Source organism: Bos taurus, chromosome 8 (genome assembly GCF_002263795.3).
Source record: "Bos taurus isolate L1 Dominette 01449 registration number 42190680 breed Hereford chromosome 8, ARS-UCD2.0, whole genome shotgun sequence".
NCBI lineage: Eukaryota > Metazoa > Chordata > Mammalia > Artiodactyla > Bovidae > Bos > Bos taurus.
The window spans coordinates 111,000,237-111,012,440 of NC_037335.1; the positions used below are offsets into that span (position 1 = coordinate 111,000,237).

At 51.7% G+C, this 12,204-nt stretch overlaps 1 protein-coding gene across 4 annotated transcripts; it reads left to right on the plus strand.

Annotated features, from left to right (window-relative positions):
- The first annotated feature begins 2,241 nt into the window (after positions 1 to 2,241).
- On the plus strand, positions 2,242 to 11,471 carry RNASEH1 (ribonuclease H1). Of its 4 annotated transcripts, none has more exons than NM_001285778.2 (10): positions 2,242 to 2,452; positions 3,475 to 3,590; positions 4,837 to 4,890; positions 5,804 to 5,962; positions 7,547 to 7,646; positions 8,478 to 8,532; positions 8,878 to 8,962; positions 9,422 to 9,546; positions 10,660 to 10,750; positions 11,128 to 11,471. In NM_001285778.2, exons 1-9 carry the CDS (start codon positions 2,337 to 2,339, stop codon positions 10,744 to 10,746), a joined length of 897 nt encoding a protein of 298 aa, NP_001272707.1. In that variant the 5' UTR covers positions 2,242 to 2,336; the 3' UTR covers positions 10,747 to 10,750; positions 11,128 to 11,471. The 4 variants fall into 4 exon arrangements, with proteins under 4 accessions (NP_001272707.1, NP_001039970.2, XP_024851685.1 ...); XM_024995917.2 differs by having other exon boundaries at positions 2,263 to 2,452; positions 5,792 to 5,962; NM_001046505.3 differs by lacking the exon at positions 4,837 to 4,890.
- Positions 11,472 to 12,204: the final 733 nt, after the last annotated feature.

The window sequence follows — 12,204 nt, forward strand, 5'->3', positions numbered from 1 at the left end:
CATGTCCGACTCTGTGCGACCCCCATAGACAGAAGCCCACTAGGCTCCTGCGTCCCTGGGATTCTCCAGGCAAGAACACTGGAATGGGTTGCCATTTCCTTCTCCAATGCATGAAAGTGAAAAGTGAAAAGGAAGTCGCTCAGTCATGTCTGACTCTTAGCGACCCCATGGACTGCAGCCCACCAGGCTCCTCTGCCCATGGGATTTTCCAGGCAAGAGTACTGGAGTTTGACTCACTACCCTGACTTATTTCCACGTCAGCTTCTCAATCAGAAGTCAGCTCTTCCAGGTGTCATCTGTGTCCACAACTTAACCTGTGCCACTGGGAGGTGAGCGAGTGATGCGTCTAAAGAAAGTAGGTCAAAAGTAACATTTCCAAGGCCCTGGTCTGTGCCTACCAGGAGGCTGCAGGAGCTCCAGAGGCCCTGGGCAAATGGAGAATGAATGATCTCAAGAAGAGGGGCTGTGGTCGTTCTTAGAGTGGTCACTGGGCCATCCCTAACTCTGATCATATATCCACAGAAGAGATGTGGCCATCAATCATTACTCGATTTTTAAGGGCAACTTTTTTGAAAGAAGCTACCTTGAAGTGCAATAACAATAGGAATGAGCAATGGACAAGAGCCAATTTAAATTAGTAAAGTTGAAATTTTTCAAATGGATATTTATTGAGTTCACAGGCAAGAACACACTGATCACACGGTTGCGGTTCCTTTTTCCTGGAGTTTCAGACTTCCTTCTCTGCCTAATTCACCCGAGTGAAAGAAAAGTGAAGTCGCTCAGTCGTGTCCGACTCTTTGCAACCCAATGGACTGTAGCCTATCAGGCTCCCCCGTCTATGGGATTTTCCAGGCAAGAGTGCTGGAGTGGATTGCCATTTCCTTCTCCAGGGGATCTTCCCAGCCCAGGAATTGAACCCGGTTTCCCGCATTTCAGGCAGACGCTTTACCAGCTGAGCCACCAGGGAACGCTTCTTTTATCCTTCAAACCTTACTCATGCACTACTGCGTTCCCTGGCCCTCCAGGCACTGGCTCACTCCCCCTGCCTGGCATACACTTTTCTCTTGAGATGTCTTCTGTCTGTTCACATGCCTATCTCTGTCTTTGTCAATTTTGTATCCCCGGGGCTTGGGTCACACAGCATAGGTGTTCAGTAACATCTGTTGAACTGAAGACTTCAAGAAAATTGTTTTTGTTGTTCAGTCACTAAGTCCTGTCTGACTCTTTCTGACCCCATGAACTGCAGCACATCAGGCTTCCCTGTCCTTCACCATCACCTTGAGTTTGCTCAAACTTGTCCATTGAATCAGTGATGCCATCCAACCATCTCATCCTATGTCGTCCCCTTCTTCTGCCCTCAATCTTTCCCAGCATCAGGGCCTTTTCCAGTGAGCCGGCTCTTCGCATCAGGTGGCCAAAGTACTGAAGCTTCAGCATCAGTCCTTTCCATGAATATTCAGGATTGATTTTCTTTAGGGTGGACTGGTTTGAAAATTAGGTAGTTTAAAATTATTTGAAAAGGAAGGCTTGTCAATGGAGAGGACTTTTACAGAAGTCCATTTGCTTACAGAACGAAATGTGAAATATTGGGTAGATTATAGTCTAAGGCAATATCCTAAGACATTAACTTTCCAATAAATACCCCCTTGGGTCGCAGTGCGTTAAGTTCTGGACATCCCTCTGGTTACAGAACCTGGGTGGAGGTGGGGAAAACGTGCCCCCGCCAACTTGAGGGGACCGTGGAGGCGGCGGCGGGGTGCGGGCTCACCCCTTTCCCCTCCCTCCCTCTGCCGCACCCACCCCTCTTTTCACTTGTGGACGCCAATGTCTTTCCGGCCAGGACAACAGTGGGCGAGTAAACCAGCCCATCCGCGTGCCTGGCTGACCCTGAGTGTATCCCGCACCCCGGGAAAGCCCAGGAACACGGGGGGCTGACCTGGGGCCGGAGGTTGGGGACCCGACGCCCAGCGTGCACAGCCTCCAGCGCCCACCACAGCCGCAGACCCCGGGAACGGTTCCCAGGAGCGCAGGCGGGCGAGAGCCGGAAGGCACAGCCCCCGCGCAGGCCCCACCCCCCGGACCGTCTCCGCGGGGCCCCGCCCCGGAAGTCCCTGTCCCCGCCTCTGCCCCCTGGGCCCGGACTCCGAGACTTCCGCCCAGGCCCCGCGTCCTCACGGACATCCGGGATACTGACGAGTCAGGAGAGCACTTGGCTCCGGGCCCCACCCTCGGCGCCGGGCTGCGTCATCTCCCTGCGCCGCCGCCGGAAGTTCGGGCTCTGTGATGGCGGCGCTTGGCCGGGAGCTAAGGGGCTCGGCGGTGGCAAGGAGTGAGCGATGACCCGGCTTCTGGGCGTGGTGCACAGAGTGGCTTTGGCCTTTGTGGGATGCCGCAGTCTTGCCATGTTCTATGCCGTGAGGAGGGGCCGCAAGGCCGGGGTCTTCCTGACCTGGTGAGCAAGTCGCGCCGATCCAGGGCGGTGTGGGCGGCTTCGCTTGGGGACCGGAGCCCGCGGCCCTCTTGGCCACCTTGGGGTAGGCGCGCGGGGGTCCTGACGTGGTAGGCCTCGGGTCCGCTTCGTGTTTGCTGGGAATATCAGAAACGCCGCTTACAGTCACGGATGGCCAGAGGCTTGCTTCTATTTAATCCTTCCTGGTGGCTCAGACGGTAAAGCGTTTACCTACAATGGGGGAGACCCGGGTTCAGTCCCTGGGTCGGAAAGATCTCCTGGAGAAGGAAATGGCAACCCACTCCAGTATTGTTGCCTGGAAAATACTATGGACGGAGGAGCCTGGTAGGCTACAGTCCATGGGGTCACAAAGAGTCGGACACGACTGAGTGACATCACTTCACTTCTTCCCTTCTGTTGCACGGAAAGAGTTTCCAAACGGTGACACATAATGGAGCTCAACGCCTGATCTCATCTTCTGCTTTTAAAAAGAGAAATTCTTGTCAACTAGTGTTCATATCCCCGTAACAATCCTGTGAGTTAGATGGGATTCTCATTTTTGGGTGTAGTTACTGTGTTACAGAAATTCACGGGGCGAGTAAGTGACAGATGGAGGTCTTGAACCCGGGTGTTACGATTCCAGGGCCAGGGCTCTTCCCCCGCGTTATCGAGGTCTGTTATTTGTGTATGTGTTGTGAGTGCCCTGTGTTGCCCCCTGCAGCTGTGCTGTGAGGAAGAGGCCTCAGAAGCTGATCTTTATGTTGTAATGAAGTGATTACATCTCCAAAGTTCTCCTGTGCTTTGAGGAAGGCCTTATGGTGCAAGCGTGCTGTCTGGCCGGCACACAACATGACACGGGGCGAACGGTTGGACGTGCAGAGGAAACTACAAACACGGAGGCTTGATCCTTCGCCTCCACGGAGCTGACAGGCCCACGTTTTCACACCGTTCCCAGCCTGAGAAAGTAGTCTGTTAGAAAGTGGGTGAGTCACAGCCCGAAGGAGTGACCCTGCCTTGTGTTTCAGGGATGAATGCAGAGCACAGGTGGACCGCTTTCCTGCAGCCAGATTTAAGAAGTTCGCCACAGAGGAGGAAGCCTGGGCCTTTGTCAGAAGGTCTGAAAGCCCCAGTGATTCAGAAGGTACTCACAGCTCACAGCATTGTGACATTGTAGCCTATTCAAAGCCTGTCATAGCCCAGGAGTCTCTTGATTTATATGCTGTGGTGGTGGTTCAGTTGCCAAGTCGTGTCACTCTGTGACTCCATGGAGTGCAGCACACCAGGCTCCTCTGTCCTCTGCTATGATCTATGTAGCTACTCCTCTAAACACGGAGAGGAGAGATTATGGTTGTTTCCATTTTACAGATTAGGAAACAGGCTGAAAGCGTTTTAACTTAGGGACTCCTGTTGGTAATAGTATTAGAGACAAGCCAGGACTCAGATCTCCTATTCTGTTCAGGGTCCTCACTATGCTTAATTCCACCTTTAAATGTACTCATTCTTGTTAGTGGATTTTATGGGCTCTAGTTGTAAAATGATGAATGTAGTTCTTTTCCCAACATGCACCTCTGGCATTTGCTTTTTACCCTGGATGAAGTCATGCAATTGGAACTTCCCGCAGTTCACGTGTTAGAAAGTAGAGTTAATTGACGTTTACGGACTAACATAAGGGACACCGAGAGTGACTGCATTAGAGCACAAGAGTTTAAACTGTAACCGACCTTGAAGAAGTTTTTTTGTTTTCATGAACTTTACTAAGGCATTTTTTACTGCAGTGGATGAAGGCTGAGAGGAGAATATTTCAAATGAGCTTCTTTTTAGCAGTCTGGAGCTCACCAAGGTGCTCAAACTTTGAACAAGTGCTCCTCTGGGCTGTCGTGACCATTCTGGGCCGAGCGGAGTTCAAGGGGAGGCAGGCCCTGCTGGGAGTCTGCCCTGAAAGGCGAGTTTCCGAGGAGGAGGAGACCCAGCCTCCCGTGTGGCTGCCTCCTCCATCTGCCAGCAGCCTTTCAATGGGAGTGTGATTGACAGTTTGATTTTCTCCCCAGGTGGAAATTGGCTTGGGATAGAAAGCTAGTTTGGGAGTATCAGTCTTGTCGTGGTTGGGTCCTTTTTTTTTTTAAGATTATTTTTGGCTGTGCTGGCTCTTCACTGATGCGTGGGCCGTGGTTGGGTCCTTTTTTTTTTTAAGATTATTTTTGGCTGTGCTGGCTCTTCACTGAAGCGTGGGCACGCTCTCTAGTTTTGGTAAGTGGGGATAACTCTTGGCTGTGGAGCATGGGCTCTGGCGTGCAGGCTTTAGTTGTGGGCTCAGGGGCTTAGTTGCCCCTTTGGCATGTAGGATCTCCCTAGACCAGAGATCGAACCTGTAACCCTTGTATCGGCAGGCAGAGTCACAATCGCTGGACCACCAGGGAATCCCCTAGAGGAGGACTTTCGAGGTAAACATGAGGCGGATCGAGTGCGTCAGAGCGGACATACCGGTGCTGCTCTGGACGTAGTGGAGACTCCCTCCGGCGCTGCCGGGCTGGCTTTGCCGCCCTCTGAGAGGTGTGGGGTGAGAGGCTGCGCCAGGCAGGGGGCTTCAGCCGATGCCTGTCTGGTCGGTGCTCAGCGAATGCACTGGTTTAGGGTTTAGGGGAGGGAGTGCCCTCTAGCGTTGGGTTAAGGTGGTGGTTTTCGAGATCTCTGTGTTCCTGTTTCTGCTCCATGAAAGGGAGGTGCAGGGAAAGCGGCTTCAGGTCACCGAGTGCTTCCTTGTACAGCAGCTGTGGTGGGTGAGGTCATTTGACAGAGTTCACAGCTGATGAAAGGTAGAGCTCAGATAGAAACCAGTTGTTTGAATCATGGTTTGGTTCTTCTGCGTCAGCTGCCGTAATTATATGAAAGAGTGAAGCGAGCTACAGCCTGAGTGGTATGAGTATCCCTTGAGGGTCACCCTCGGGTCCACTCTGGAAGGAGCACTCAGCCAGTGCTGTCCCCCCGGGCAGTGCCACTCCCCCCGTGCGGTGCCCACCAGTGCCGTCCCTGCACGGACCCTTTTGGCTTCCACTTCCCTTTCTTAATATGTCCCATCGTCTGTTCTCAGCTTATGTACAAAAACTGGGTCCTTGTTTTCTCTTGGGAAAGAGCCTCTCAGAGTTTCTAACTCTGAGCCCTGGAGGGTTCAGCACCCATGGTATCTCTGCCATTTCCATGGCAACCAGCGGTCTTCTTTAGCAGCAGCTTTGCTGTGGTCTTTACCCTGCCCTTGTGGAGCTTCTTAAGGAAAATTTAGAGTCACTTTCCAGGACATCAGTCTTTCCCTCCTCTCACGTTGTGTTGTTTCTAGCTTTTGAGTAGACTGTCTTTCAGGGCAAAAAACTAAACACGTAGAAGAACCACAAGTGAAAGCGAGCAAGCGACTCCGTGAGCCCTTGGATGAGGATGAAGATGCAGAGGCGTGTGCGAAGCACGTGCGGCAGAGCGCAGAGCCACTGCCTCCAGTTAGCAAAGACACCTTTTCTTACATGGGTATGTCTGTCTTGAATTTTAAAAATGTTAGTACTGTAATTATTTATGTGTAAAAACCTCTTCCGCTTAAGAGAAGTTTGAGCTGACGTGTAACCTTCTTACCTGAAAAAGTCATTTAAAAATCTCTAAGGTCACTGTTTTATAACCGATCAAATGGTGCAGAATTATTAGAATTTTGGACATTCACTTGAAAACTATTTTATAAGCTATACGTGAAAAACTCGGTGATCTTTGTAAACACCGTTGTTCTCTATGGACACAGTGTTTCTGGTCCCTAAGAAAATGCAAAGACTTCAGTTCTTCAGGTAAGAAAGGCCCTGGACAAAGCTCCTTTATATGTTGACTGGCACCAGCATCTTAATCATTTACATACCATCTTTGCAAAACAGACATGATCCTGTCTTCTCCTGTGAAGCAAGATGGTTGTGAATTCCTCCTGTGCCTTTAGCTCTAGGAATCAAGTGTCCATATTCAGTGACTTACGGTACATGAGTCTCCTTTTTGTCCTTTACACGTATGAATGAAAAATAGGAATAAGTAGCAATTTTTATATAAATCGGTGCATTTGTGGGTTCCAAGTTTTCCCAAAGAAGAAGCCATTTTATAATTCAAGGGAATTATAAATTCAAGGGAAACCAGTAAAAAATGTTTGGTCAAACTGCATGGAAACTGTGTTTGAAGTTATGTGAAAAGCAAAATCAAATGATCTAAATAAAGTGAAGCAGATATTTGCGGGGTGACTGGAAGATGAAGCGCGAGGGTCCCCGCCTAAGTGCCTGGTGGGTCCTCACAGCCAGCAGAGAGCTGAGGACCCGAGAGGCAGTTATGCCGAGCATCTCCTTCAGCAGACCGTGGTCTTGGAGCCTCCTAGTCCTGCCCGCTCACACCTCGCCTCTGCCCCGCTTGCCTTCACCTGCTTAGTCTGCCCTCCTGTGACACGCCTCACAGGCACCGCCTCTGTCTGCCCACACCCCTGCTGCCCGGCACCTGGCAACCCAGTGCCCCCTCTGCCCGGCTGAGTGCTCTGCTGGCCATCAGCAGCGTGAGAGCCACTCCTCCTCTGCCTTGTTCTTTATACAGTACTGGTGTGTCGATCAAACTCTGTTTTGGTGGAAAGAAGCAAACACTAGTAGCAGAAGGCCGAAGACAAAAATTAGGTGCGCATTTGTCAGAGGACATCCCTTCGGGCAGGGAGGTCTTCATCACCATCAAGGCGCTGTTGTCTGCAAGGGCCGCTTTTGGGGATAAACGTACCCCCGACCCCCACCCCTGTGGGGAGGGGGCCGTGGCATTGCTGGTTGGCCTCTAAAGCAAGCATTGTAAACAGCAGCAGGTTCTAGGTTTACAGAGCGATCCCTTTCACTTGAACTTGCCCAGCAGGCAGGACTGAAATATGAGCGGATTCCAAGCAGGAGAGTCAGGTGCCCCCTGAGGCAGTAGTAGTGCTCTCCTGCGCAGAAAACTTCCAAAGCACAGCTGCCCTCTTGGACTAGAATGCTATCTCAACTGCAGTAAATTTTTTAGATGAATTCGAGTTTTTCATAACGCTGGTCCTTGGATACTCACTCAGTTTCCCACTCACAGGGGACTCTGTGGTCGTCTACACTGATGGCTGCTGCTCCAGTAACGGGCGCAAGAGGGCTCGCGCAGGAATCGGCGTGTACTGGGGGCCAGGCCATCCCTTGTAAGTAAGCCAGAAGAGGTGGCTTTTATTAAGCTTCACATTTAACCGAGTCACGCTTCAAAACTTGGGAATGGATGAGGCAGCATCTGCTACTGTTTGATTGTTTGGAAGCGTTGGCAGGGCTGGCGGGAGGGTCCCGAGCCCCTGGGCAGTGGTTTTTGCAAGGATGCATCAGGGGCGAGTCCCCAGACGGGGACCCTGTGCCCCTGCCACTCCTGAAGATGAGTGAGCTTAGAGGCGACCCGTGGTTTTCAAAAGGCACAGAGTCAGGGTGAGGGGGGTGAGATTGTTCACACGCGCCTGCCCCAAGTGCGGAAGAACTTGAGGAGTAACTGACAGCCCAGAATCCACGTGAAGGAGGGACTGCAGCCCTGCGGAGTAGCCGCTCAGCACTCAGCGGTGTCCAGGTTCCCAAGCGGCCCCGGGAGGGAGCGGGGTGCTGATGCCGCGCCTCCTGGCCTGTACGTCCGCCCGCCTCCGCTTGATGCCTCACTTAGCCTTGAACCCTCCACGGGGTGGCGAGCTCAGGTGGTGTGAGCATCCAGAGGCTTAGTACCTGGCCAGGATCACACGCTAGTGTGTTTCAGGTCCAGAAATTAATCTTGGGTTTTGCCTCCTGGTCCAGGGTTCTCCTATAAGACCATACCGTGGCACTTTTCAATAAAATGTTGGGTTTCTTGGTTTGATTTTTAAAGGCTGTGTTCTTGAATGATGCTTTCATTCATTTCAAATAAAAAATGTAGAGAAGTATATTAGCCATCAAGTGACTTAAGGACTCACTTTGAGAATTAGTGTTATAACTTATTTTCCTCTGTACTGTTTTGATACCAGAAATGTAGGAATTAGACTTCCCGGGCGACAAACAAACCAAAGGGCGGAGATTCATGTAAGTTACTGGGTGTAGTTTTCTGCTAAACGTGTCAATTCATCGTTCTTTACTGTTGACTCGAACATATCAGTGGACTTTCTACGCTCCTTGTATGTAAAATACTCAAGAGTCCAGAAGTTTGGGGCTATAACAGTCCTGATGAATAGGAGTTTTCTAGAAAAATGATAAAACTTGTTTTGAGTAGATGTCTGAACAGAGTTGTATGTGTAGCCTTATTTCACATAGACGATATTATCCTTGCAGTTAGCACAGGAAAAGGAATTTAAATTTTTCAGTAATTTTGAACAACAGTGTCGAAAGTTGAATGGTCTTTTCAGCATGAAACTGGTGTGTTTCTTCAAGGCAGCCTGCAAAGCCATAGAGCAAGCTAAGGCTCAGGACATCACTAAGCTGGTTCTCTACACAGACAGCATGTTTACCATCAATGGTAAGCAGCCACGTTTGACTTCTCCTAGGGTTTTTGGAATGATTATTCAGGGAAGTCCGTGTTTCCTTCCCTGGAGGAGGTGTGGTGTCAGGGCAGGACCCAGACTGTAAGGGGATGGCGCTGGTGTGTTGGGGCTGAAGGAAGCCCGCACTGGTCCGGGGTTACCCCAGAGGCTCGGCCGTGATGGGCATGTGCGCTTCCTCTGGGAGGTTCTGCCTGTGGGCCCACGGCCTGCTGGGGGCTTGGGGGTTGTGGAGGAGGGGGAGGACGTGGGGCCTGAGCCCCGGAGCCGCGGGTTGTAGGTCGAGTGGAGGGACGGAGGAGCCAGTGCCCGGCCCGGGGGTAAGGAGGGTCCAGATGGTGACTTGGGTGCCAGTGGAGCAGCGGTCAGAGGGCCGTCTAGGGAGGAGGGAAGATGGGTGCGTGCGGGAGGGACCTCCGAGTGTTTGTGTCACCCAGGCATCACCACCTGGGTGAAGGGCTGGAAGCAGAATGGCTGGAGGACCAGCACCGGGAAGGAGGTGACCAACAAGGAGGACTTCGCGGAGCTGGAGCGGCTGGCGCGGGGCATGGACATTCAGTGGGTGAGTGCCGGGCCGCGAGGACCAGGGGCATCAGTGAGCTAGCGCAGCAGTGGTTTGGGTGATGACTTGCGTCGCTGCGGCAGTGTGTGTGAGAGCGCCCCCATGAGGAGTGCTGCTCCCGCAGGCGGCCCCCCGCCCCCGCCGCCCCCGCCCCTGAGAGCCGCCTGTGAGCTGCAGCTCCAGGTCTCTTGGGAAGTCTCCATAACGTTGGGTAAACTAATGTGTACTGTGTCTCGTTAAGAATGGAGTTGCGTGATGAAGCTTTAGTAATGTGATTTTTTTTTTCTTACACTAGGTCACTTTTACTAAAATTACCTTTTTTTTTCGCCTTTTGTTTTATGTCAGTCTATAGCCAGGTAACGATGGTGTGATAGTTTCCAGAGGACAGCAGGCTCAGCCCTGAATATACACTGGGTGTATGTATATCCATATCCAAAGGAGAGTGTATATCCATTCTCCCCCCAGAAAATTATCTTTCTGAACAACAGAAAGTTAAAAGTCCAGTCGCTTTCTTAACCCTACCCTGCTCTCCCAGCCCAGGACCCTCTTGACTGTTTGACAACCTGTTTGTCATTTAAACTTGCTTTTCAGGGACTTGCCTGCTGGCCCACGGGTTAGGACTCCACGCTTTCACTGCTGAGGGCACGAGTTTGATCCCTGGTCAGGGAACTAAGTCCCGCAAGCCTTGCAATTCAGCCAAAAACTAAAATTAAAAAAGAAAGTAAACTTGCCTTTCAGCAGCCTAAGTGCAGACAGTTCAGTTACACGGGTGCACCCCTTCTGTGTAGCAGCACTGAGGGGAGTAGGGGTGTGTGTGTGTGTGTGTGTGTGTGAGACGTACATATCCATCCATACCTCTACTCTGCCTGGAAGCTCACCATTAAGTGGGAAAAGACCGACAGAGCGCTGAAGCCCAGTCTGTGGAGAAACTGGTTCCTGCCGGCGTGTCTGGTGCTTGAGTGCGGGGGGCCCACGCCTTGGGCTGCGCTGAGGGGGGCTGTGGGGGCCACTGCGCTCGCCCTCTGAGGGGTTGGCTCGTACTGCAGTGAGCGTGTAGTGATGTGCTGCTCGTGTAAAAAACTGGTAAGAATAAAAGGAAACTTTATTTAACAGATGCACGTTCCTGGCCATTCGGGGTTTAGAGGCAATGAAGAGGCGGACAGACTAGCGAGAGAAGGCGCGAAGCAGCCCGCAGACTGAGCAGGTGCTGTAGCTCCTGGAAACCCTAAGCCATGGCCCGCATCCCCTTTACTTACTGGGGTGAAGAATAAAGCTCTAGGCTGGGCCCCACCGTCAGTGGGCAGACCCGGCTTTCAGACTAAACCCAGAAGGCGGGTGCTGGTCTGTGGTGTGTGCAGTAAAGCTGGTTGGATGGTTCATAAATTGAACATTGTTCAGATTTGAGAATTCTGTGAGATCTTAGCATTATGCTTTATTGGGCTTGATACTGTTCTCATTAGCTGTATTGCAGTTTGGACAAAAATGTCAGGGCCTTGATTTCACAAGGATGAGGTAAACACGGGTTTAAAAGTGCAGGCAAGAAATCTAGACATTTTCTGAAAGCATTCATTTGCCTTCTAGTCAGCAGGATGGAGTCAGGACTCAGGTGGACCGGTGCCTCCGCGGGGTTGGAGGAAGGTGTGCCCCCCCGCCCCCCAGGACCCATGCCCAGCTCGGGGGACGTGGCCGTGCCCGGTGGACATGAGGGGGGCCGCCTGCCTCCAGCAGTCCCGGCTGCGTGCCCACCAGATAGCAGCAGTCACAGCGTCTGAAGACTGCGGTTGTTAATGCTGTAAAAGTGTCTTTGGTTATTTTTGTTAAAAGCACCTTGAAAATTAAAAACTTTAACATTATTTTTTTCTTCTACAAATGTTGTCATAAAAGCATGCAGAAAATGATATAAAATAAATGGACTGCTTACTGGATTACTGTCACTACAAATACCGTTACGTTATGACGATGGCTGCAAGTGAACGCCCTTGTGACCAGCCCCAGCCCGGCGCCTCCGTGCACAGCCTCCGCGCCCCCCAGGACTAACCCCACTGCTACAGGAGTGACTGCCTGCTTTTCTCCGTGGCAGTTTAGTCTGCTGATTTCTTCCCTTGACGTTTCTCTTTTCTTTAATTTCCTTTTAATTGGAGGCTGATTGCTTTACCACACTGTTGGTTTCTGCCTCATAACAACAGGAATCCGCGTGAGTATATGTGTGTCCCCTCCCTCTTGAACCTCCCCCACCCTAACCTGACATTTCTTAAGTCTCTTTAATTCACAGGTTCTGCCTCAATCCATTGGTCTCCCTACAGTTTATCTGTGGAAGAGCCTGAGCAATCTGCCCTGCCGCTTCCCACTTTGAGATCTGTTACTCGCCATATTGGTCCATCCAGCGTGTTCTCCCGTCTCCATTGCCTGCAGGTTGGCAGTGGGGTCTGGAGGCTCGGTTGCCGTGGGCTCCTCCCGTGGGCGTGAGTGTCCTGGGCGCTCATCAAAAGGCAGCCACGGCTTCGTCCTTCCTGCGCGGGCAGCTGCCGGCGCTCAGGGCCCGGGTCTGTTAAGTCACGCTGGTGGCAGAAGGCTGATACCCTCCCATCCTACTTGTTTATTAGCTGGAATGGTTTCAGAAGCTCCTTCCCCTCATCAATTTTGGTGCCAGGGGGTAGA

Coding starts and splice junctions, on each gene's coding strand:
- RNASEH1 (XM_024995917.2), top strand. CDS start 2,337: ATGACCCGGCTTCTGGGCGTGGTGCACAGAGTGGCTTTGGCCTTTGTG. Junction 2,453..3,474: donor GCCGGGGTCTTCCTGACCTG/GTGAGCAAGTCG, acceptor CTTGTGTTTCAG/GGATGAATGCAGAGCACAGG. Junction 7,647..8,477: donor TGGGGGCCAGGCCATCCCTT/GTAAGTAAGCCA, acceptor TTTTGATACCAG/AAATGTAGGAATTAGACTTC.